The sequence below is a fragment of the Lutra lutra genome, chromosome 8 (assembly GCF_902655055.1).
Source record: "Lutra lutra chromosome 8, mLutLut1.2, whole genome shotgun sequence".
Lineage (NCBI taxonomy): Eukaryota > Metazoa > Chordata > Mammalia > Carnivora > Mustelidae > Lutra > Lutra lutra.
In genome coordinates, this window is record NC_062285.1 from 126,454,620 (window position 1) to 126,481,524 (window position 26,905).

The 26,905-nt window shown below is 40.0% G+C and overlaps 1 protein-coding gene across 9 annotated transcripts in view; it reads right to left on the bottom strand.

The window, feature by feature from the left end:
- C8H12orf42 (chromosome 8 C12orf42 homolog) overlaps positions 1-26,640 on the bottom strand; it is a 162,336-nt gene extending 135,696 nt beyond the window's left edge. For 3 of the 9 annotated variants that reach the window (XR_007129657.1, XM_047743213.1, XM_047743207.1), the window contains exon 1: positions 11,807-11,860. Coding sequence is in view for 6 of the 9 variants with exons in the window: in XM_047743206.1 (XP_047599162.1) it covers positions 11,807-11,867 (61 nt within the window). In the remaining 3 variants the exon portion in view is untranslated. Of the gene's footprint in view, positions 1-11,806; positions 11,915-20,082; positions 20,276-24,160; positions 24,480-26,564 lie in introns of those variants that run through there. The other 6 variants (XM_047743204.1, XM_047743202.1, XM_047743206.1 and 3 more) reach the window with 5 other exon arrangements.
- Between the last annotated feature and the right edge of the window lie 265 nt (positions 26,641-26,905).

Consider the following 26,905-nt stretch of genomic DNA (forward strand, 5'->3'; position numbering starts at 1 on the left):
TAAGACGAAACAACATTAGAATAATTGGGATTCCAGAAGAAGAGGAAACAGAGAGGGGAGCAGAAGGTATGTTGAAGAGAATTATTGGAGAGAATTTCCCCAATATGGCAAAGGGAACAAGCATCAAAATCCAGGAGGTTCAGAGAACCCCCCTCAAAATCAATAAGAATAGGTCCACACCCCGCCACCTAATAGTAAAATTGACAAGTCTTAGTGACAAAGAGAAGATCCTGAAAGCAGCCCAGGAAAAGAAGTCTGTAACGTACAATGGTAAAAATATTAGATTGGCAGCAGACTTATCCACAGAGACCTGGCAGGCCAGAAAGAGCTGGCATGATATATTCAGAGTACTAAATGAGAAAAACATGCAGCCAAGAATACTATATCCAGCTAGGCTATCATTGAAAATAGAAGGAGAGATTAAAAGCTTCCAGGACAAACAAAAACTGAAAGAATTTGCAAATACCAAACCAGCTCTACAGGAAATATTGAAAGGGGTCCTCTAAGCAAAGAGAGACCCTCAAAGTAGTAGATCAGAAAGAAACAGAGACAATATACAATAACAGTCACCTTACAGGCAATATGATGGCACTAAATTCATATCTCTCAATACTTACCCTGAATGTTAATGGGCTAAATGCCCCAATCAAAAGACACAGGGTCTCAGAATGGATCAAAAAACAAAACCCATCTATATGTTGCCTACAAGAAACTCATCTTAAACCCGAAGACACCTCCAGGTTTAAAGTGAGGGGGTGGAAAAGAATTTACCATGCTAATGGACATCAGAAGAAAGCAGGAGTGGCAATCCTTATATCAGATCAATTAGATTTTAAGCCAAAGATTATAATAAGAGATGAGGAAGGACACTATATCATACTCAAAGGAACTGTCCAACAAGAAGATCTAACAATTTTAAATATCTATGCCCCTAACGTGGGAGCAGCCAACTATATAAACCAATTAATAACAAAATCAAAGAAACACATCGACAAGAATACAATAATAGTAGGGGATTTTAACACTCCCCTCACTGAAATGGACAGATCATCCAAGCAAAAGATCAACAAGGAAATCAAGGCCTTAAATGACACACTGGACCAGATGGACATCACAGATATATTCAGAACATTTCATCCCAAAGCAACAGAATACACTTTCTTCTCTAGTGCACATGGAACATTCTCCAGAATAGATCACATTCTCGGTCCTAAATCAAGTCTCAACCGGTATCAAAAGATTGGGATCATTCCCTGCATATTCTCAGACCACAATGCTCTAAAGCTAGAAGTCAATCACAAGAGGAAATTTGGAAAGAACCCAAATACATGGAGACTAAACAGCATCCTTCTAAAGAATGAATGGGTCAACCAGGAAATTAAAGAAGAATTGAAAAACTTTATGGAAACAAATGATAATGAAAACACAACGGTTCAGAATCTGTGGGACACAACAAAGGCAGTCCTGAGAGGAAAATATATAGCGGTACAAGCCTTTCTCAAGAAACAAGAAAGGTCTCAGGTACACAACCTAACCCTACACCTAAAGGAGCTGGAGAAAGAACAAGAAAGAAACCCTAAACCCAGCAGGAGAAGAGAAATCATAAAGATCAGAGCAGAAATCAATGAAATAGAAACCAAAAAAACAATAGAACAAATCAAACGAAACTAGGAGCTGGTTCTTTGAAAGAATTAATAAGATTGATAAACCCCTGGCCAGACTTATCAAAAAGAAAAGAGAAAGGACCCAAATAAATAAAATTATGAATGAAAGAGGAGACATCACAACGAACACCAAAGAAATACAGACAATTATAAGAACATACTATGAGCAGCTCTACGCCAACAAATTTGACAATCTGGAAGAAATGGATGCATTCCTAGAGACATATAAACTACCACAACTGAACCAGGAAGAAATAGAAAGCCTGAACAGACCCATAACCAATAAGGAGATTGAAACAGTCATCAAAAATCTCCAAACAAACAAAAGCCCAGGGCCAGACGGCTTCCCGGGGGAATTCTACCAAACATTTAAAGAAGAACTAATTCCTATTCTCCTGAAACTGTCCCAAAAAATAGAAATAGAAGGAAAACTTCCAAACTCATTTTATGATGCCAGCATCACCTTGATCCCAAAACCAGACAAGGATCCCAACAAAAAAGAGAACTACAGACCAATATCCTTGATGAACACAGATGCAAAAATTCTCGCCAAAATACTAGCCAATAGGATTCAACAGTACATTAAAAGGATTATTCACCACGACCAAGTGGGATTTATTCCAGGGCTGCAAGGTTGGTTCAACATCCGCAAATCAATCAATGTGATACAACACATTAATAAAAGAAAGAACAAGAACCATATGATACTCTCCATAGATGCTGAAAAAGCATTTGACAAAGTACAGCATCCTTTCCTGATCAAAACTCTTCAAAGTGTAGGGATAGAGGGCACATACCTCAATATTATCAAAGCCATCTATGAAAAACCCACCGCAAATATCATTCTCAATGGAGAAAAACTGAAAGCTTTTCCGCTAAGGTCAGGAACACGGCAGGGATGTCCGTTATCACCACTGCTATTCAACATAGTACTAGAAGTCCTAGCCTCAGCAATCAGACAACAAAAAGAAATTAAAGGCATCCAAATCGGCAAAGAAGAAGTCAAACTATCACTCTTTGCAGATCATATGATACTCTATGTGGAAAACCCAAAAGACTCCACTCCAAAACTGCTAGAACTTGTACAGGAATTCAGTAAAGTGTCAGGATATAAAATCAATGCACAGAAATCAGTTGCACTTCTCTACACCAACAACAAGACAGAAGAAAGAGAAATTAAGGAGTCCATCCCATTTACAATTGCACCCAAAACTATAAGATACCTAGGAATAAACCTAACCAAAGAGACTAAGAATCTATACTCAGAAAACTATAAAGTACTCATGAAAGAAATTGACGAAGACACAAAGAAATGGAAAAATGTTCCATGCTCCTGGATTGGAAGAATAAATATTGTGAAAATGTCTATGCTACCTAAAGCAATCTACACATTTAATGCAATTCCTATCAAAGTACCATCCATTTTTTTCAAAGAAATGGAACAAATAATCCTAAAATTTATATGGAACCAGAAAAGACCTCGAATAGCCAAAGCAATATTGAAAAAGAAAGCCAAAGTTGGTGGCATCACAATTCCGGATTTCAAGCTCTATTACAAAGCTGTCATCATCAAGACAGCATGGTACTGGCACAAAAACAGACACATAGATCAATGGAACAGAATAGAGAGCCCAGAAATGGACCCTCAACTCTATGGTCAACTCATCTTCGACAAAGCAGGAAAGAATGTCCAATGGAAAAAAGACAGCCTCTTCAATAAATGGTGTTGGGAAAATTGGACAGCCACATGCAGAAAAATGAAATTGGATCATTTCCTTACACCACACACGAAAATAGACTCAAAATGGATGAAGGATCTCAATGTGAGAAAGGAACACATCAAAATCCTTGAGGAGAACACAGGCAGCAACCTCTTCGACCTCAGCCGCAGCAACATCTTCCTAGGAACATCACCAAAGGCAAGGGAAGCAAGGGCAAAAATGAACTTTTGGGATTTTATCAAGATCAAAAGCTTTTGCACAGCAAAGGAAACAGTGAACAAAACCAAAAGACAACTGACAGAATGGGAGAAGATATTTGCAAATGACATATCAGATAAAGGGCTAGTGTCCAAAATCTATAAAGAACTTAGCAAACTCAACACCCAAAGAACAAATAATCCAATCAAGAAATGGGCAGAGGACATGAACAGACATTTCTGCAAAGAAGACATCCAGATGGCCAACAGACACATGAAAAAGTGCTCCATATCACTCGGCATCAGGGAAATACAAATCAAAACCACCATGAGATATCACCTCACACCAGTCAGAATGGCTAAAATGAACAAGTCAGGAAATGACAGATGCTGGCGAGGATGTGGAGAAAGGGGAACCCTCCTACACTGTTGGTGGGAATGCAAGCTTGTGCAACCACTCTGGAAAACAGCATGGAGGTTCCTCAAAATGTTGAAAATAGAACTACCCTATGACCCTGCAATTGCACTGCTGGGTATTTACCCTAAAGATACAAACGTAGTGATCCGAAGGGGCACGTGCACCCGAATGTTTATAGCAGCAATGTCTACAATAGCCAAACTATGGAAAGAACCTAGATGTCCATCTACAGACGAATGGATAAAGAAGATGTGGTATATATACACAATGGAATACTATGCAGCCATCCAAAGAAATGAAATCTTGCCATTTGCGACGACGTGGATGGAACTAGAGGGTATCATGCTTAGCGAAATAAGTCAATCGGAGAAAGACAACTATCATATGATCTCCCTGATATGAGGGAGAGGAGATGCAACATGGGGGGTTGAGGGGGTAGGAGAAGAGTAAATGAAACAAGATGGGATTGGGAGGGAGACAAACCATCAGTGACTCTTAATCTCACAAAACAAACTGAGGGTTGATGGGGGGAGGGGGTTGGTTGAGGGGGTGGGGTTATGGATATTGGGGAGGGTATGTGCTATGGTGAGTGTTGTGAAGTGTGTAAACCTGGCGATTCGCAGACCTGTACCCCTGGGGATAAAAATATATGTTTATAAAGCTGTAAAAGAAAAAAAAAAAAAAGAAAAAAAGAAAGGATGAATACCCAAGTTTTGTAGCAACATGGACGGGACTGGACGAGATTATGCTGAGTGAAATAAGTCAAGCAGAGAGAGTCAATTATCATATGGTTTCACTTATTTGTGGAGCATAACAAATAGCATGGAGGACAAGGGGAGATGGAGAGGAGAAGGGAGTTGAGGGAAATTGGAAGGGGAGGTGAACCATGAGAGACTATGGACTCTGAAAAACGATCTGAGAATTTTGAAGGGGTGGGGGGTGGGAGGTTGGGGGCACCAGGTGGTGGGTATTGTAGAGGGCACGGATTGCATGGAGCACTGGGTGTGGTGCAAAAATAATGAATACTGTTATGCTGAAAAAATAAAAATTAAAAAAAAAAAAACTCACACCAGTCAGAATGATTAAAATTAACAAGTCAGGAAACAACAAATGTCAGTGAGGATGCAGAGAAAGGGGAACCCTCTTACATTGTTGGTAGGAATGCAGACTGGTGCAGCCACTCTGGAAAAAAGTGTGGAGTTTCCTCAAAAGTTAAAAATAGAGCTACCTATGACCCTCCAGTTGCACCACTACGTATTTATCCAAAAGATATAAACACAGTTATTTGAAAGGCTGCATGCAACCCTAATGTTTCTAGTAGCAATGTCTACAATAGCCAAAATATGAAAAGAGCCAAGACCTCTATCAATAGATGAATGGATAAAAAGATGTGTGTGTGTGGGGGGGGGTGTAATGGAATATTACTCAGTCATCAAAAGGAATGCAGTTTTGCCATTTGCAATGGCATGAGTGGAACTAGAAGGTATTATGCTAAGCAAAATAAGTCAGAGAAAGAAAAATATCACATGATTTCACTCATATGTGGAATTTAAGAAACAAAATAAATGAACATAGGGAAAGGGAAGGAAAAATATAATAAGATGAAAATTGAGAGGGAGACAAACATTAAGAGATGCTCAACTCTAGGAAACAAACTGAGGGTGCTGGAGGAGAAGTGGTGGTGGGTGGGGTAACAGGGTAAGAGATGTTAAGGACGGCACTTGGTGTAATGAGAACTGGGTGTTATATGCAACTGTTGAATCACTAAATTCTACCTCGGAAACTAATAAAAGAAAAAGTTCTATCCGCCTCTTTCCTTTGTAATGTGAGACTCTTCAAAAAATGCTCTGTTGGGTAAATTTAACAAATAAAATTGATGCTTCAGTTCACACCAGATCTAGCTGCTGGACAGGAATAAGATGTAGGACAGATGTCCATCTCAGGTTTGCCTTTTTCCTGTCCTTCCAGAAAGGAACCAGCCACAGCCCCCAGGAGCATCAAGGGCACAGAACACTGCTGATCCCTCCTTGCTCCTTGTTCAGACCCTCCGGTGACTAAAGAGTTGTGAGGTGAATTTGCATGAGAAAATATGCTGAACCAATGACCTAAACTAGAATGAATACAACAGGGAAGTAACCCCAAGAATTGGGAGAAGATGCTAAAAGCCATCTTTTGAGGCATCACTGGAGCTGGAAGGGCCTTGTGACAAAGAACAATGGTGAAAAAAACAAAGATGCCACTGAAAAGAAAGGAGAATGGAGGGCTCATTTGGGGAAGCAGAGGACCTGTGCTCTGTCAAAGAGAAGCTGGTCCTTCTCATGGCAGCCTGTCCTGCTGGCATTCTGGGAATTGGCTTTCCAATTCCAGTGACACATACACTCAAAATAAAGACCTATTGATCTTCCTGAAAATTTGAAATGCTTTTACTTCTTTATGATCCAAAGATCCTCAATTAAGATGGATATCAAAAATATTCTCCCAGTCAGAATTGAGTGTGGGACAGCCACAGAGTCACAGACAAGAGACAGGACGTCCTAGAGGACTATTCCCATGCTTTTGTTTTGGAAATATGAATGATATTAATGGCAATGCTTTTTATTTAAATGATAAAGGACTTTATAGTCCACAAAAAAAAAAACTGATGACACATAGTCATCTGTAAATTGGAGATAATAGTATTACCTTATTCATATTTTTATTGTGGAGATGAAATGAGTAAACACATGAAAAGTCCTTAGACTAGTACCTACCACATAGTAGGTCCTCAATAAATAGGACTTGACTTTATGATCATACTGGAACATGGGCAGACATTATGGAGTCATCTGATAGGTAAAGAAATGGGACACTTGGAGAGACCCATGGCCATGCTAAAGATTGCACAGCTGATAACTGATAATTAAGGTCTTTGGGCTTTGTGTCATGCATCTATTCATTCCACAGTTATTCATGGAGTCCCAGGATCAGTGTCAGGCTCACACCCTCCACAGTGAATGTGACAGATGCGATTTCTACATCCACAGTCAAGTGCTCTTTCCCCAAGGCTTATCATGGGTCTACAGTACAGGTATCAACTAAATATTTGTTCTTTCTTTGTTTTATGCCCTGCAAAGGAGTTTAAATTAAGCTACAATACAAAGGCAAACAATTATACATGCATCTTCTTCTATCTTGAGAAATTAGAGTTGGTGTCTCCTCTGTGCCTGTCACAGCCTCCTGGGGTCACTCTACCATGGCACTGGATATGCTATTTTATAACTCTCTGAATAATGATCTGTCCTCATGCCTCAACCCAAGTCTGTCAGCTCCCTAAGGACAAGAACTATGCTTGGAGTAGCACAGAGTCAGAGGATTTTAATGCCATAAAAGAGTGCTTCTCATATCAGTGCAGCTGCCTTGGTTTTTCTTCATTCTCAGATTGATCCTAGTTTTTAGTGTCATGAAAATTTTTATTCCTCAGAGTTTTTTGAGTTGTGTTTTCCCCACATGGTGGGTTTTCTGTTGATGAGGTACATAAAACTCGGTGGAACCTGAAGTAAACAGCCAGGAATTAAAATGGCTTCCACTAAACCACCAGTAACATTTCCATACAATATCCAACATCTGAGCTCTAGGGAGATGGAAGGCAGAAGAGAAAAGTAAACAAAAGTGTAGAGAAAAGAGAAAAGGAAGTAAAGATGGAGAGAGATGGTGGAATAGAGTTCACAGGCATTTGAGCATGACAAAGCAAAATTAATTAAAGTACCAAAAGGCGGAATTTTAAAGAGCCACCTGTCCACACCTCTTTCCTACCAAATCCAGAAGAAGGTCTGGCTGATTAGATAGACAGGTAGGTAGGTAGGTAGAATATAGATATAATGTATATAGCAAAAATAATGATTACATGTTATTTATTTGCAATATATATTTTAATGTATTATATGTATTAGGGAGAGAAACAGAGAAAGATCAAGAAATACTAATAAAAAATCAGTGTGGAACCCTTTGAACTCTTCTATTAGAAATAAACCTGATTCCAAAAACTCCTATAACTCTGCAAATATAAAATCAGCCATTTTCAAAACAAACAAACAAACAAAATCTATCAACCAGAAACACAGTTCTCACTTTTAAATAGATCCACTACACTACTTTCGGTTTATTCAAATTTGCACAGTAGACTTTTCTTCACCATTTACATATTTCACTCATATTAATTCCAAATAGAACAATTTCGAGATCAAAATAGCTTTCCAGCAAAGCCAGAGTCTACAAAGTCAACAGTGCTAAACGTGAATGGATTCCACACTCATCAATCAGAGGTGTGGGAAGGTGGCTGGATCATTTTGAAACTTCATAAAAACTTCACAGACATCAAATATCGGGAGTTAACCGTGAAGCGGTGAAGGTTTAGAGACCCTCTAGATAAACTTTCCAAAGTTAGGCTGGTTCACCTCAGACAAAGGATTCTCAGGGGGAATACAGTAAATTTGAACTTTTGTGTGGCCTTTTTATCTGTATGTGTGTATTTTAGCAAGCACCCTGGAATGGCAAATGCTTCCTCTTCGGTGGAACCATGTAGATTCAGAAAAAGCCATCTTCCATTGAGAAGACAATTGTTTTCTATAGAGACAAGAAACAAACGCCCGTGACCCGGGTCACCTCCTCCCAGCAGGCTTTTGCTGTGGCTTCCTCTGAGCAAACACAACAAAGTCCAGAGCAGTCAATCCTGCCACCCCACACTGGGCCCCTGCAGTTGTGCTCTGCTATTTACCCTTCCTATTAATCTGTCAATGTTCTAGTCAAACATGCAAAACAATATGGTGGGTGCATAGTTTGATTGGCCATTGCTAAGTAACTTGGACCAAAGATGAAGAAATGGAAAGTTCCATTCCACCCAACAAAATGCGAGGCCCAATTTGATTGTAAGAAAACGTTCAACAATACCAGTACATGACAATTTTTCAGGGTGGCTGTGATTTAGCACCCCTTCACCAGAAAAGAGGGGTTCCAATAAATGACATTCAGTTGTAGAATCTAAAAATTCAGATCATGTTGCTGCCCCCATCACTGTGGGATAGGGCTGTCTGGGAGTTTTATAAAAGGTGTTTGTTAAAGAAGAGACAATTAAGGGATTTGGTCTGGTACACAGGTGAGCCCTTGACCAACAACTGAAACATTCTTTGAACTGAAAAATGAGCCTTTGTTTCACCACTCCCTGAAAAATGCATAGGCTACAATTTATAGCTCAATGGTTCCAAAAATGTCATCCAAATTATCAAACATTATGAAGCATAGAGATAATGAGTAGCTTATTTCTTCCTCCACTTCCTCTTATGCTAGCCCAGAGGAAGCCTCAGAATCCTTCTCAACACAAAGGTCTAAGAAGCCACTCCCACTCCACTGGAATTAGTACAAAATATAGAACATATTTGTTATTCTAGCGAGTCCTTGAGCCTCAAGTGAACAAATGTATCAGGATATAAGATGTATAGAAGATTTTTTTTAAATATCCCCTTCTAGTACTGCAGAGAATGAATTTTTCCTGCTGTGTGTTTTCGGAAACCAGGTAGAAGGGCAAGAGTAGCTACCTTTAACGAATCGGGGGCACCAGGACATAGTACAACAAAGGGAAAGAAAAGATGGATATTGCAGTTAGGCTGACTTAGGGTCAGAGTCCTTCATTTACTAGCTATTTACTAGCTACTTTAGCTCTGGTAATTATTTAACTGCTCTGAAAAATGTTCGTTCATTGGTAAAACAGAAAAAATAAAAATTATATAATGTATAAGTGAGGACTTTTCAACTCTCATCTTTGTTCCATTTTCTCTGATGATTTACTTCTCCACAGACCAGAGGCAGCTGTGGGCTCATATCCTTGGCAGTTTTTGACCCAAGAGAAAAAGGAAACCTCTCTTCCCAGCCTGAGTCCAAAAAATCATGGGAAGAATTCTGATCAGTTTGACTGAGGTTTATATCAACCTCCAGACCCCCACTCTGATTGGCCCAGACAGGGTCACATGCCCATGCATAGCTGGGGTACTGTAATTGGGCTGCCTCTAGGACCACTCAGTGGAAGTGAGAAGTAGTTTCCCAAAAGAAGTGTTGAGTAGGGGGAAATAATTTTCTGGGGTAAACAAAACAGTAAATGTGTACTCTGTGATGTCATGGAGTGAGAAGATTAAATAAAAGAATCCATGTAAAGGATTTGGTACCAGGCATTTCCATAGAAGGCAATAAAGGTGATAGCAATTATTACTGTCATCATTATGATCAATCTCTAGTCTCAAAAGTTATACCCAATAATAGGAGCATTCACAGAAACATAACATTGATGAACATCAAGTTCACACTTAACTGATGTTAGTCTTAATCTGGTTACTTAGACTATATACTCAAATAGCACTCTCAGTGAAATAGCTAAGTGCTATGGTCATACTTTCTGTACTTCAATTTGAATTCAACTGATAGTTTGAGTTATAGAGATTTCATTTTGGGCCAGCTCACTGAAGTAAAGGACAAAAGTAAGAAATTGATTCATTCATGCCTTTACTTGAGTTCTTATGTGCCGGGCACTGGGTTAGACACTGGGTGGTACAGGGGAGCCAAAGTGATCAAGTCAGTTATATAGAAGGAGCTTACTTTCCAGAAAGGAAGCTGGAGAGTAGTAAGAAGCACTATGGAGAACAATGAAACATAGTAAGAGGTTGAAAATCACAGAATGGACTTCAGGTGGAGGCCAGCCCTCTGAGGAAGGGACATCTGGGCAGAGATGTGAGCAAATTAAAGGGGACAGCCTTGAAGGGGACAGCATTCTACACTGAAGGAATAATGAGTACTGAGTCTGGAGTGTGACAGTGTGGCCAGAGCAGAGTGAGCAGGTGAAGGGGATAGGAAGTGACGTTAAACAGCCCACCCACCCAACTCCCCCTCAGGATGTCCATGTCTTAATCCCCAGAACCTGACAAAATGTGACCTTACGTGGTGAAAGGGACTCTGCAGATGTGATTAAGTTAAGAACCTTGTAATGGGACATTATCCTAGATTATCTACGTGGGCCCAGTGTAATCTCAAGGGTCCTTAAAAAGTTAGAAAAGGAGGTAAAAGAAGAGGTTAGAGTGATATAAGGAAGACTGGACCTGATGTTACCGGATTTGAAGATGGAATAAAATGACAAAAGCCACAAAATGCAAGTAACCTCTAGAAGCTGGAAAAAGCCAGGAAATAGAATGTCTCCTAAAGTGTTCAGAAAGGAATGTAACCTTGCCAACACCTTGATTTTAATCTGGTAAGACCCATGCCAGACTTAGGACCTACAGAACTGTAAAATAATAAATTCATGGTTTTAAACCACTAAGTTTGTGATGATTTGTTACAGCAGCAATAGAAATCTGTGTAATACCATTCTTAACATTACCAGATGATTCTTGCTTTCTTTCTATGCCAGAAAGTTTCTTTCTGTCTTGAAAAGCTTTGATTCACACAACTTGTCAAGAACAACATCAGTTACTTTAAAGTGAGTACACGTGCCCCACCCCAATGGTCTGGGGTCACCTTACAAGTACACAAAAGAAAGAATGGGAAAGGAAACATGGGCTGTGTCTCCAGGTTTTCCTAGCTAAGGTATAATGTGTCCCTAGGGTGGCAAAAATACATATATTTTTTATGAGGGCATGTAAAATTATGCTATAATTCACAGTAATGTGGATAAATATGGAAACCAAGAGAACATTCCAAAATACAACAAATGGCACCAAATTAAGAATCAAAATTATTGGCTGAAATGAAGCTAAAACATATAAAAGTGTATTATTTCTCATACACTACCTGCATCCTCGTTGTTAAGGGTCTTCGGATATGTAGTCAGCAGGAGTGCTTCTTCTCCCATTGTTCCATAGTATGTCACTTAGACATCCATCTGGTGAGTTCAACTCCCTATAAATGATCGATGGAGAAAGAAGAGCAGGTTACAATGATGCAACGATGAGGAAATCAGACATTTTTTAAAATGTTGAGCCATCCTAACTATGAACATATTTCTTTCCAAAGATTGTCAATAAAATTTTATAACATTTTATATAAAGTTCATGACCACCGCTTGTAAGATACAATCCTAAGTATTGTTGGGTTTTTTTGTTTGGTTGGTTTTGGTTGTTTCGCATTATAAACAATAGCTTTCAAATTGAAAATTTTCCACTGATTTGCAGAGTATAGAAATCGATTCAATGTTATACACCGGGTTTTTTTTAAGATTTTATTTATTTATTTAACAGATAGAGAGCATGGGAGGAGGGGCAGAGGGAGAAGCAGACTCCCTGCTGAGCAGAGAGCCAATTGTGGGTCTCAAATCCCAGGGTGCTGAGATCATGACCTGAGCCCAAGGCAGGCACTTAACCAAGTGACCCACGCAGATTCCCCCAGTTTTATACAGTTTTAAAACAGCAAGCTAGCTCAACTATCATTTTAATTCTGCGTTATACGCCTGTAGATTATTTGGGATTTTTCATGTGAACAATTGCATCACCTGCTAATAGTGACAGTTTTGTTTCTTCCTTTCAATTTTTTATACTTTAAATTTCTTATCTTATTTCACTAGTTTACATCTCTAAAATACTGTTGAACAGCTGTTGTAATATTGGACATCTGTGTTTTTCCCACAGACACATTATTTATTTACTAAAGCAAATAAAGGTTGCTTGTACCAGCCCCCGTGAGCTCTAAGAATCATTAGGATTTACAGAGTATTGTAGGTAGAGAGGGAAAACCTAGTGAAATTGAGAAACACTTTCAATAAATTGCTATAAAAGATTTTAAAATGACAAAATTAAACATATTCTTACCATATAATCCAGCAATTATGCTTCTTGGTATTTACTCAAAGAGATTAAAAACGTGTCCATACAAAACCTGCACATGAATGTATGTTTATAGCAGCTTTGTTGATAATGGCCAGAACTTGGAAGGAAACAAGATGTCCTTCAGTAGGCAAATGGTTTAACATACTAGGATATATCCAGAAAATGGAATATTATTCACCAATAAAAAGAATTAAACTATCAAGTCATGAAAAGACATGGAGGAAGCTTAAATGTGTGTTATTAAGGGAAAGAAGCCAATTTGAAAAGGCTACCTACTGAGATTTCAACTCAATGCACTACTCATGACATTCTGGAACAGATGAAACTGTGGAGACAGTAAAAAGATAGTGGTTGCCAGGGACTGGTGGGGATAGGATGAATAGGCAGAGAATAGAGGATTTGGGGGACAGTGACAGTGTTCTATGTCATACCATAATGATGGACTCATGTCTTTATACATTTGTCCAAACCCATAGAACAACACCAAGAATGAACCCTAAATGGGAACTATGGACTTTGTGTGACAATTATGTGTCATTGTAGGATTATCGATTAAAACAATGGTACAACTCGGGTGGAGGACGTTGACCATGGGGGAGACCAGGCTTTTGTGTGGTCAGGTATATTGGATATCTCTGTACTCACTTTCCAGTTCTGCCATAGACCTAAAACTACCAAAAACTAAAAGAAGGTCTCAGAATGAAATAACCTAAATCTCTAAGTCTTAAATTTTTTGTGTGTTTTATTATCATATGCAGTTTATAATTATAAAAAATACATATTTGACATATGTACATATTTTTACATAGGTACATATTTTAAATTATGGTATTGAGGCTTGAACTATGAAGTATTTCAATCAAAAGGAAGTTAAGACAGGAAATTGCATTGCAAAGGTGCTGGAAAAGAAAAGGTGCTTGGAATTGCAAAAAATAGAGGAGGTAATATTGACACATGACAAGTTGTTAACCCTCAGGGGATGGAGCTTCCAAAACAACATAAGCTTCAGCCTTTACAAAAGCTATATATGACTCATTGGGCCTGATGTAAACAGGAATCTATACATTTCTCCCAACAAATACAATGTTTGGTGTACTTATTTATTTATTTATTCTTTGTAGATTGCTTTATCAGCTTAAATAAATTCCCTTCTATTTCCAGTTTGCAAAGCCTTTGGGGTTGGGGTGAGTTATTTGCTTTTTAATTAGAAAGAAATGATAAATTTTATTGAATGTCTTTTCTACATCTGGTAAGATGATCATTTTTTTCCTTTTAACTTGTTAAAGTGATGTCACATTAATCAAATTTCTAATATTAAACCAACTGGACCTTCATGGAATAAAAACAACTTGGTCATAATGCATTTTTTTTAACATATGGCTGGATTTTGTCTGTTAATATTTTGTTTTATTTAGTTTTATTTCTTTAATGATCATGTTGAAATTGACTTTTTTCTCCCTCATAATATCCTTGCCTTGTTTTGTTATCAAGTTACGTAAGCCTTATACAATGACTTGGAGAATATTCTCTTTTTTTGATTGTTGATAGAGTTTGCATAGGATTGAAACACCTGCCCCTTAAATATTTGGATGACTATACTAGTAAAACCATCTTCTGATGTTTGAAGTGTGGGGAAAATTTTTAACTACTCATTTAATCTATTTAATGATTATAAGGCTATTTATGTTTTCTATTTCTTTTGAGTCCATTTTGGTTAAATTGTGTTTTTCTAAGAAATTTTTATTTTTTAAGTACATACTACAGTGTATGTAATATCCACTTGTCTTTTTAATCTATTCAGTATATGTTGTTTTTAAAATTCTTAATGTTATTTATATTGCATTTCTCTCTTTTTTCTTGATAAATCTTGCCAGAGGCTTATCAATTTTATTATCTTTATTATTTTATTATCTTCAAAGAGCCAATTTTTATTTTTATTGATCCTGTTTATATGTTTATTTTCTGATTGATTAATTTTTATTGTGTCTTTTAAATGATTGTCTTTCTTATATATTTTTGGAGTTTATTCCACTGTTCTTAACTCACTGATACTTGGTTTTTAAAATATTTTATCCAGCATATTTGGTTAGTCTAGATAATAATATGGGATAATTCATCTACAGTTTCCTTAGAAATAGAAAACCCTTATTATATATTTCAACTTATTTTTTTTAATATTTTATTTATTTGACTGAAATCACAAGTAGGCAGAGAGGCAAGCAGAGAGTGAGAGGGAAAGCAGGCTCCCCGCCAAACAGAGAGCCTGATGCGGGGCGTGATCTCAGGGCCCTGAGATCATGACCTGAGCTGAAGGCCGAGGCTTAACCCACTGAGCCACCCAGGCGCCCCTCAACTTATCTTTATTAATGTCTTTAACAATTAAATTTTATACTCTTATTTGGTATCAAATTAGTTAATTCAACATAATCTATAATGTGGAACTTCTGATTCTTTAAAACATTGTAAGAACATTTGTAAAACTATCTGGGCTCAGAGACTTTTTTCAGAGTCAATTATTTGAAACCATATTTATTTTTGTCATGACAGCTGTTCTAGTTAGGTCTTCCATTTCTCCTTGAGTTAATTTTAATTATTTTGCCTATTAATACAATATAATAATTTTTGAGGCTGTTGGATATATCAACACTAAATTCTACACAGTGTTTTCTTCTATTTTAAATCTTTATGTTCACTATAGCAAGAGAAAACTGGTTTATCCATTCTATTTCCTTGGAATTATAGGTATAGTAGCTTCTATTCCACTTCTCTAGAGAAAATTTAGAAAAAAACACCCCTCCTCTCAAGAAATAATTGGGCCAAATTTACCAGTAGTTACACAATTTAAAAAGTAATAAGGGTATATCTCTCACTGTGTGTCTTTATCTTGCTGTTGCTGCTGCTGCTGCTGCTTCTCCTTCTTCTTCTTCTTTAGATTTTATTTGTTTATTTGTCACAGAGAGAAAGCACAAGCAGGGGAAGCAACATGCAGAGGGAGCTCAGCTCCCTGCTGAGCAAGGAGCTCAATGTGGGACTTGATCCCAGGACACTGGGATCATGACCCAGGCCAAAGGCAGACGGCTAACCAGCTGAGAGACTCAGGCTTCCCTTTTGGTTCCTCTTTTGCTTTCTTGTGTCCAGACACAACAGACCTGGTTTCTGGCAAGCTCCTGATTTCCATATGGCAAGCGGAATTCACACACCATGGCCAATATGCCTGCCAGTCACTATTTCATCTACTTAGCTTCTCCACTGTGACTTGTGAGTTATCTTCAGTCAACTCAGATTGGAGAGAGTAGGAAACCCATGCTAGCTTAAAAGTTAAGCCTCAATCCCCAATTAATTTTTACCAGGGAGCTCTTTACTGTGAGTGTCCTTTGGCCTACATTAACAGAGCTGAGAAGTTGATGCAAAACAGATGTTTATTCTATGAAGCAGGACCCTGAAGGGGGGAAAGGAATTACTGACTTCCCAAACATAACCCCTAACATATTAGAGACCTCTTTCCATTCCCAATTTTATGTGCTTGTGGTTTGTCCTTTTTTCTTAAATCACCTTTCCAGCAATTTGCATGTCATTGTTGTTTCACAGTCTAAGAGAAGAGATTCAGCCTGGGTCAAAAGCAACTGTAAAGATGTCAAGTGCGTGGCTGTACAGATCTTCCCTCTAATGTTTCTCTAGTCACATGTTACAGCTTCTTTTTTTTTTAAGAATTTTTTTAAGATTTTATTTATTTGAGAGAAAGAGAGAGACCAAGCAGGCGGAGAGGGAGAGGGAAAAACAGACTCACTGCTGAGCAGGGAGCCCTATGCGGGGCTCGATCTCAGAACCCTGGGATCATGACCTGAGCCAAAGGCAGAAGCTTAACGGACTGAGCCACCCAGGCGCCCCACATATTATAGCTTCCTAATATGAACTTTCGTCCCCCAGCCACCTTTTCTCTCTCTAACAAATTACGTCCTCCTCCTGGACCAGGTTTCATAGCTTCTGCTTATTCATGTCAGCCATTCGACCATGATCCTTAATGATTCTTCCTCCAGCTCATAACTTCTCAGCAACTCTGCTGATGCTAACCACCAGCTGTCTCAGGATATCCTGTTGGGATTCGGGAGCCCGCTCATGCCTTCACGCCAAGCCACATAACTGATCCTGAGAGGCCTAGGGAATGATGACAACGCAGGGCCAGTCAGGTGTCGGCTCCTAAGTCTACCATCTCTATATGGCCTCCTCAGAATTAACATGTTGAAACAGAATTCTTGATTCATACTCTTTTTCAGTCCTTAACGTCCATAATGTGACACTCCCCATCTCCATAATGTGACCACCATCTGCCAAGTTTTTCAGACCTATGTGTTCTCCTTGGTTTCTCTTTCCCCCATCACCTCACCCACATACTCTAATTCATCACATCACATCACATCACTTATCATTCTTTCTCTAAGATAGGTCCCAAATCCATCCATTCTCTGAATTTCCAGTAGCATCTCACTAATCCAGGACACCATCATTTCCTATCTGGATTGTTACAAAAGCCTTCTAACATCTCCCTAACTAGCTATTACACTTCCGATTCTTCCATCGTTCTATCCATATTCCTCACAGCAGCAGTAATGATCTTCTTAAAACATATATTCAATTAAATAGCACCCTCATTTAAAATTCTTCAGTAGCTCCCTATTTCCCTTAGAATAAAATCCAGTCTTTTCTAATGCCTGACACAACTTCCCATGATCTGGTCCTGACTAATGTCTCCACCTGATCTCACGGCATCCTGCTCCCACTCACAGTGTGCCAGACACACCAAACTTCTCTCAGTGACTCAGGACCCCTGAAGCTCTTTCCTGCTTTAGGGCCTCTGCACAGACCTCCACTCGCTTGCTCCTCCCTCTGCTCCTTCCCTTGTTTTAGACAAGCAATCTCTGAAGAGTCTTTCCTTGGTCACCCTGTCCAAAAGAAATTTCCCCTGACTTGTATGTAATTCTTTATGTCACTGCCTTGTGCTTTCATGTTCTGCCTGAACCCCTAAATTAGAGGGAAAGAAACTATGAAAAACAGAGAGAGAGAGACAAATCCATGAGAAGTCATGAAAATAAAACTTCAAAAAATAGGAGAAGGGGGAGGAAGCAAGAAATTGAAAGGAAACGGACATAAAATTATCAAACTCCTTGGAGGAAAAAAGTTCATAAAATTATTAATAAACACAAATGTCGTCCACCCCTCAAGTGAGCATTCTGAACTCTTCTTTCTAAGTCTGATGAAATGATTTCTAGCTTTTCTGTTTTCATGTAAGTCGATCTTCCTTGAATTCTGGCAACTACAATACTCTCCAGTTTGTGAACTTATCAAAATGAAAGTTCAAAATGAGTTACAAGCATTTGAAGAAGTCATTAGGAGCCACTAGAAGAGTCTAATGCTTCTTTTCTCATTGTGAGGTTGCGTAGCAAGCATCCAAGACAAGTTTTAAAATAAAACAACCATCCCTTAGGGCCATGGGTACATGAGGCATCATTTCCCCACAAAGCCTGACCCTCTAGCCTCCCTTTGTCCCCTGCAATGCCTCTTTGTATATCACAGGTGTTTGCGGGCATAAAGCCCATCAGAAGGGAGTTTATTGTGAAGAGTTCTTTCTTTGCCACTTGTTCTAAACCTGTTCAGAGAGTGCTCTGTGCCTTAGACCAAATCTCCATAAAAATCAAGAAACAAGAAGTTTTCTGTACTCCTGCCCAGCAGCCTCACTATGACATTAGTTTCGACAGCTCTGTGACCTAGTATTAACCCAACTTTATTCACTAGTCTTTTTCTCTTTCTCTCTCTATTCCTTTTTTTAAAAGCCTATTGGCATTTTTTTATCTACTGTAAAATAAAAGGAGGATTTTTTTACACACCCTATGTGACAGCTAGAAAAAGCTATCTACGGTTACTGTAGTAATAGTTTCAAAAAACACCTGCAAATCAAAGAAAGACACCATAGCAGTGTCTTCGGTGTTGTTTTTTGTGTTTGTTTGTTTTTTTTTTTTTCTTCCCTTAAAGTTCCTTCTTGGCCATTATAGGGTAGGCTCGGGAATGAATTTATGTGACAGCTATGAAGTTAGTATTAAAATTGTGAATAGTGCCTAGCAGTTTTCATGCCCTTACTATAAGATCGCCTCAATTTGCCACACAGCGGTGAATAGGGTAAAGAAGGGGTGGGGGGTGTCAAATGAATGGGAAGAGGAGGGTATGTGAATGGGAGGGTTTCCCTAGAGGGAGCAGCACGGTAGTCACGGGGGAAGAGTGATTTATTTTTGAAATTCCAGGAAGAAAGGCCAAGAGAAGCTAAGAGATCCTGAAGCATGGGGTTGGGGGGGGGGGGTGGAGCGGTGAGATAAATAATACGTCTGTACACATTTAGCAAGTGTCAGCGCCAACTCTAAGAAGCAGGGACTGGGCAAGGGCGAAGGGGGATGTGTGATGGTAAATCCATTCCTCTGGTTTTCCAAGATTGAATATTAAATGCCAGCAGGGAGCAGATGCGGGTAGGGGCTGCAGACTGGGGGTGAGGCCACGAAAGGAGGGGGTTAAGCGTTTATCTCAATGGAAATTAACCACTTGGGGAGAATTAGGAGAAAGCCGGAGCAGGCTGGGCGGGGGAGAGTGTCTCTCGGTGAGTTGAAAGAGAGGAACTCTTCTGGGGCAGGGATTTAGGAACCGCGTTCATAAGTCCGAGGTGCGCTCCGCACCGCAGAGAGCAAGGCGGGGGTGCCCTCCGCAGCCCCTGTGGCTCCGCCCCCGCGGCACCCCCCCCCCCCCCCCCCGCTACCACCCGTATTAGCATGCTGGCCGCAGAGGATCGGCCGGGCGGGGGAGGGCGGCAGTGGGATCGCCGCGCGGGGCGCATTGTGGGCCGCGCTCGCCTCCGCGGGGGACCATCTGCTCGCTGTCAATGCATCACCTGCTCGTCTGGGCCGTCGCCGGGGCAACGTGGGGCGGGGGATTAAGGAGCGTGTGCGTCTCGGTCCGCGCGGCGGCGGCGGGGACGGGGGCGGGGCGCTCCTCGGCCGCCCCCGGCCTGGGACTGTCGGCCTGGCGGAGGGGGCCCGTGACCACAGTGGCTGGCTCAGCAGTTCGCTGCTGCCCCTCCGGCTTGGCAAAGACAGCCGAGCAGCCTTCACTGGCAGAGGTGGCTGGTGTCCCGAGGAGGAGCAAACAGCAAAAGATCCAGCCCTTTGAACCCACCCAGAGGGCGAGAACTGTGGCCCTCGCGTCTACCTGGAGCTTCTGGGGCCATGTCCCAGGACGGGCGTCTGCAGCCCCCTTCAGGGAAACTGACCTGCCCAACCGGGTGCCTGGAACCATTCAGAGCAACGCCCCCGCAACGCCGTTCTGAGCGCCCCGCAGTCTCTGGGCAACCACAATGGGGTGCGCATGGCGGGTAGACCCTTCCTGGCTCCTGTCACCTAAGTTACCGATAACTTCCACACCTCTCATCTGATATTTTGGTCTGCCGCCCAACGCCCAGACTGGCGTAGCCTTTGACATCAGGAGTGACGCTTGCTCTTTGTGGGAAGATGGATCCAAGATTTACCAAAACGGGTTCATTTTCCATGGAAAAAGTAGTTCTGAGAATGAAATCCTGATATCCCCTTTCCACCTACTCCTGTTCTCACTGGAAATAATTTTGAACACGGGAGTACAATGAGCGATGCAGCCAACAGCAGGGGGCAGAGCGAGGCTGTGGATGGAAACAAGAGTCCGCTTTGGGATTACGTTTGCTCCAAAGTCCACCAACAAAGGTCCTTCCTATCTGCCAAAGGATTCCATGCCCCTTAAACTCCCGTTCCTACCAAAGTTTTCCATGGACTCCACAGTAGCAAGGCGTTATTAAGCTCTAATCACAGCTGGTAATATATCATGTTTTCTTTCTGGGCTGGCTAAGCATTGTTATTCCCCTGCAGAATAACCGGAAGCATCAAAGAGTTGAGATTCACCAAATCCCAGGCTGGACCTTCCAGACCCATATCTAAAACATTTCCAGCCGGGTAAAATCCCAGCTTGTTTCTAAAGATCTCTGAGTCAAGAAAGTCCCAAACCTGCCTTGTTAGATCTCATTCCAGGGGCTGACAACTTTTGAGAATCAACAGTCTTTCTTTGACTAACTTAGTCACTCCAACCCTTTTCCTACAGTTCTGCTTTCTGAAGGAACAGAGAAATTGTCCTCTTTTCCAGCCAACCCTTTGTTTTGAAGAAATTATTAAATTGTGCATTAACCTTCTCAAATTGTCTCCTTTGACTCCAGCCATTCTTCTTTCCTTTAACCAAATCCTTATTTAAAGTTACACTAAATGCAAGGTGATAATATCGATCCTATGTATTTCTCTCACTAAAATCTCAGAATCATCAAAAATGATTTCTCTCATCCTTTATGATTTCTATATATGAACATAAAACTATTTTCACAATTAAAATTATAGTATTAAAATTGACTGTTGCCACCATTTATTTGCTGTTCCTATCATTTATTTGCAAGAGAAGAAAGTCAACTATACAAATACCCATGTGTTTTGACATAATAGATGAAAGGAAAAAAAAGTGTGTAATGTATTAACTTGCTTAAAAGATAAAGAAAATTCTACCCATCCGAAACTGCTGTTAATTGTGATTTTTGTGGATTAAAGTTAAGAGTTCTGAGAAGGCAGTCTCTTCCATTCACAAGGTACAGTTGACCCTGGAACAACGTGGGGGTTAGGAGAACTGATATCCCACATAGTCAAAAATCCACGTAGAACATTTGACTCCCCCCAGATTAACTAGTAATAGCCTGCTGCTGACAAGAAGCCTTACCTGTAAAAAAACAGCACATAGTTTGTATGTTATATGTATATAAACTGTATTCGTAGATAAGCTAGATAATAAAAAGTTACTAGGAAAATCATAAAGAAAAGAAAATATATTTATAAATCTGTAAACATCTGCATATAAGTGGACCCATGGAGTTCATATCTGTGTTTTTCAAGGGTCAGCTGTGCTTCCAAATACAGAGAATCATAGCATTATTCCTGTTTAAAAGAGGATGAGTTGGAGACCAACCATCCATTCTATCAGCAAAGTAACTGAAACAGAAGTACAAGTAACCAGCCCAAGACTGTTACGGACAGTAGCCGCGGATGCCCAGGGCACTCTCAACACCACAAACCTCCCAAGGGAGCACTTTCCACACCAAGAACACCTTGAAATGCCTTTTATCCACTCTATTCCTACTCCGACAGCTGCTAGCTTCACAGCAGAGATGAGAACTCTTCATCAATTCAACAAATAATCATTGAACACCTGCCACATGTCAGGCAAGCTAGACAAAGATCCCACCCTTATGGCACTCACTGTTTAGCAGGGGTAAATAGGTTTAAAAAAACAAAACAAAAAAGTCTTTTCTTTACTCATTTACCCAATAAACCTTTCTTGAGCAACTAATCAAGTACTATGATAAGAGGGGAAAAAATATATCCATAAATAAGATAGGTATATCTCTCTCACAAAAAGAAAAACACAAAAAAAATTAGAGCATGATGTAGTTAATTAGAAAATACCAGTATGACAAAGTATCATGGAAGAGGATGCATCAGATAAATTTGCCTGGATAGCACCTCAAAGATGTCATAAAGTGGGCCATGAAGAATTAGCAGGAATCCCCAACACCTAAAAAGTCACGGACATAGAAGATGCTCAATAATTAGTTGTTAAATGAATAAATGATGTAATTTTCAAGTAGACAAAGGGAAGAAAATCCAGGCAAAGATGTCATAGTATGAACAAAGGCTCCAGGAAATGCTATTAAAGGGATGATGAGTGAGCAATTCACTGTAAGCCAAACAATATAAGGAGAAGAAAGAGGTCGATGGAATGCCAGTGTGGAGGCATGTGGAAGAGGGATTTGCATATCATGCAAGAAGGCAGACTTTTCTTCGGGACCAATAAATTCTCAACAGCAAAATGCTTGCTTTAAATAGAGTCCTGCAAAGAACCCAAATATAATAAAATTGATCAAAACAGAGCTGCCCTACTTGAAACAGAGGTAGGACCTGACACCCTGCCCTCTGGCCACAGTCTTTCTAGACACTGCTGCAGAACCCAGCATGCCCCTTGGAACACTCTTTGAAAACCAGTGCCATGGTCTGTGGGTCATCACTGAAAATTATTGGACATGACGATGCAAGTTTGGATGGAAAGAAGCCAAGAACAGTTAGGATGCTATTGAAATTGTCCAAGCATAAAATAATGAGGATTTAAATTAGACCAGTGACAATCATACTGAAATGGAAGATAAAGAGATTTTGAAGATGGAATCCTTAATATGTATGGTCTTTTTACTTCAGGGAAAATAATTTCACCTCTGGTACATCTGGATTTGGATATTTTAAAATGATAATATATGACAAAGTACCTCACAGCTGTTGTTATGGTCAACACCTTCCCACGCTTGCAAGTTTGTGAAAAAAATACAAATTCCTTTGCAGTGACTAGTTAAAATATGGCTTGGATCTTGGAATATAGATTTTTGGATTCTAAGAGAAGCAAATGCAAGATTAAGAAAAACAGCAAAAAGGAGGGCACAATGAGAGAGGTCCAGTACTCCCTTAATAAATAACCAGGAGAACCAATTTGCACACAGTAATCAAAGTGATGGTGAACAGTGACTCTTGCCCACACTCCCTCAAATGTGAGAATTCGTGTTCTTAAAAGGCACATAATATTCACATATAATATTGCTCACTAATATTTAGATACAATTGCTGATTAAAGGCCCCTCATGGGTAGAAAGCCTATGACTTAAGGGAACCACAAATTATGGACTGGGTAAAACAAAGATATATGCTCTTGCAAATAAGCTAACGGAAGAGAGGCAGCAAAAGGGAGCTGGGAAGCCAACAAAATTCACATGATGAAGATAGCTGGCATTTAGCCAAAAGTGAAAACTATAAATATTAATCAGATGAGAATCAGTGTCACTTTACTGCAAGAATGTTCTGTAATTAAAAGGGTGGGTATTGTGTTGTGCATGTTAGCACAATTGCTGTCAATAATATCAGATGCCAGAAGCTCCTGAGCGCTGAAGAAAACACAGATTCCTAAAGATGTCACCTACCAGAAAGTTTACTACATACACACGAGCCATTTATGTCAAATTCAAATGATACTCCAAAATAAAGGGGGAAGAAATATCAGAGCTTCAAGATTGCACTTCTATCTTTAAAAGAAAACAAAAGATAAGGAAAGGAAGTATTTGTTGGACACCTTTTATTTGCCTGGCATTACTAGACATCTTCCATAGGTCATGTCATTTAATCCTTACCTCAACCCTGCAGTAAAGGTGTCTTCATAATCACATTTCAAAGATGCATCAGTTCCAAAATCGGCTCTGCTGTCCAGGGTGAGACTCTGGGTCTGTCTCAGGCAGAGCAGAGGTGAAATGTCCCTGACATTGGTGACGTGACCAGATCATGAGATTAAGGTGCTTGATGGATTATCCACACGAGCAGTGAGTCTTCCAGGGAGCCAATGACCCTTGGTGTGGATGGGAAGTCTTAGAGGAAGGTACCAAAGCCCTCATTTGGGGAAGTCAGCAGTAACTCTACTTAATGGTCAGGTGCATAAACAATGAATCCTTGGACCTGAAGAAATAAAAGAAAAGAAAAAGAAAAGAAACATACTGAGTCCCAAAGGACAGGAGGTTATTGAAGATCAGAGGAGTAATGGTTGAAAGAGGCTGGGGGGGATGGAAGTATATTGTTCCTTTCTTTCCTTTGTGCCTGGACACAGATGAGCAAGGGTGAAGACATCCACTGCAGCAAAGTGCAAAAGCAGACATCTCTTCAAAGGAAAACAAGGTTTTACTTAGGTCAGAAGTGGAGGGCTCTTTGAAAGAAACGGCCAAGAATGTAGAGGTTACTTTCTTGTCTCTCCTTTGCCTACAGTCTAAAATCCAAATACTTAAAGGTCCTTGAAGCCCTTCATGAAATGATCTAGTCCAGTTGTGCCCTGGTAAATGTTTAACCACCAGCTCCCTGAGAGGATAAAGCCCTGATTTGTAGCATCTGCCAATATCCCTGGTGTAAATACTCCCACCGTGATGGACTTCAGCTTCTGAGGTGACATTAATGAGTGCAGAGTTTGCAAAATGGGTGCACAATCGACTCTGATGAGCCAGTGCAACTTGGCTCCAACACGCCATTGTCCTTCTCTGTTTCATGTTCTCCTGTCACTTCTTCCCACTCTGTATTCTTTTCAAAGGTAGGGTTGCTAACTTTGGCAACTATAAAGGGGACAACTCTGCAGAACCATGTTCATTGCAGTCATCACTATAATATAACAGCTTTCCTTCAGATGGCAGGTAAGTATAGAGAACAGGAGACTGTCCCCAATTTCATAGAGGCATCGCTAGGTTGTCATGCTGCTCAAAGACCACATAGTGGAAATCCATCCCACAGGCACCTTTTTCTTTAGCTCACACAGAGTTTAAAAATGTTTGTTTTTTAAAAACTAATTTGCCATTCCTCTATCGATGGACCCTTGGGCTGCTTCCATAATTTGGCTACTGTAAGTAATGCTGCAATAAACATGGCGGGGGGGGGGAGTGTATCCCTCTGAATTAGTGTTTCTGTATGGAATGGGTAAAGAAGATGTGGTATATTGTATAAACAGTGGAATATCATTTGGCCATAAAAAAAATGAAATCCTGATATTTGTAATGATATAGGTGGAGCTAGAGAGTATAATGGTAAATGAAATAAATTAGTCAGAGAAAGACAAATACCATATGATTTCACTCATATGTGGAACTTAAGAAACAAAACAAATGGCCAAAAGAAAAAAGAGAGAGGCAAACCAAGAAACAGACTCTTAAGTATAAAAAACAAAGTGATGTTTACCAGAGGGGAGGTGGGTTGGAGGATGGATGAAATAAGAGGTGGGGATTAAAGAGGGCACTCACTGTGATGAGCACTGGCTGTTGTATGGAAGTGTTGAATCACTGTATTGTACACCTGAAATTAATATTACACTGTATGTTAACTAGGCTGGATTAGAATTTAAAAAAAAAAAACTTAAAGATAAAAATAAAAACTAGCTTGCCAAAATTTAAAAATAAGAAAACAAAAACCCAAATTTCTGGATTTTCTTGGGAAAATCAGAGCAGGCTGCATTATGAACAAATGAAAAATGCCTCTGCCTACAAAAGCTAGTCATTCAAAAGATGGCAGATCCTTCAGCCCACCCTGGCTGATGTTTTATACTCAGCATTTTTATCCTGGTATCCTGGAGTTCATGTTATCTGTTCTCCATTTTCCTCTGAAACCACTCCTCTACTGTCCCTCAGTTTCTAGAACAATCTTTCCACCTCAGGGCCCTCCACCTGCCATTCTTCTTCCTGAAATACTCCACTCCACACTCCCTTCATTGGGCCAGCTCCCACTCTTTCTTCCATTCCAACCAGCTCTAAACGAGACTTCCAAATAGCCTTCAGCCTTACCCATACCACACACCACAGAGCACACAGAGTGGTCTTTTTAAAATGCAAATCAATTCATGGCACAGGGTAATTCTAATGAGACACAAACTCCTTAAAATGGTCCTTAAAGGACTATGTTATCTGGACACTCTCCCTATTCTTTAGTCACACTGTTTCCCTTTCTCCTTCACACACACCGCAGTCATACTCTTGCCGCCTGGAATGTTCTTTTCCACATCCTCATAGATACCTTCGCCTCATTCAGGTCTCAGCATGAATCAACTGTACGTCTTCAGACAGGCCTTCTCTGGACATCCACAGTGTAGCACAGCAGCTCTCGTCTCTACCAGCCTTCCTTCAACAACTCTCTAGCATATCCCTTTGTGACATATCTTAGATAATCCCCCAGACCTCCACATAAGAATTCCTGGTTGGGGGAGGGGGGCGGGCTGTCATACTATACTTTTATTAAGCTACCTCTGATGTGCTCCAATTTGGAAAAAGCCCATCCATGGTATAATGGAAAGAATGAGGATAGAACATTATGCATGTTAAGGAATGTTGTGGTCCATCTTTAGTGTGTTGCTCCTT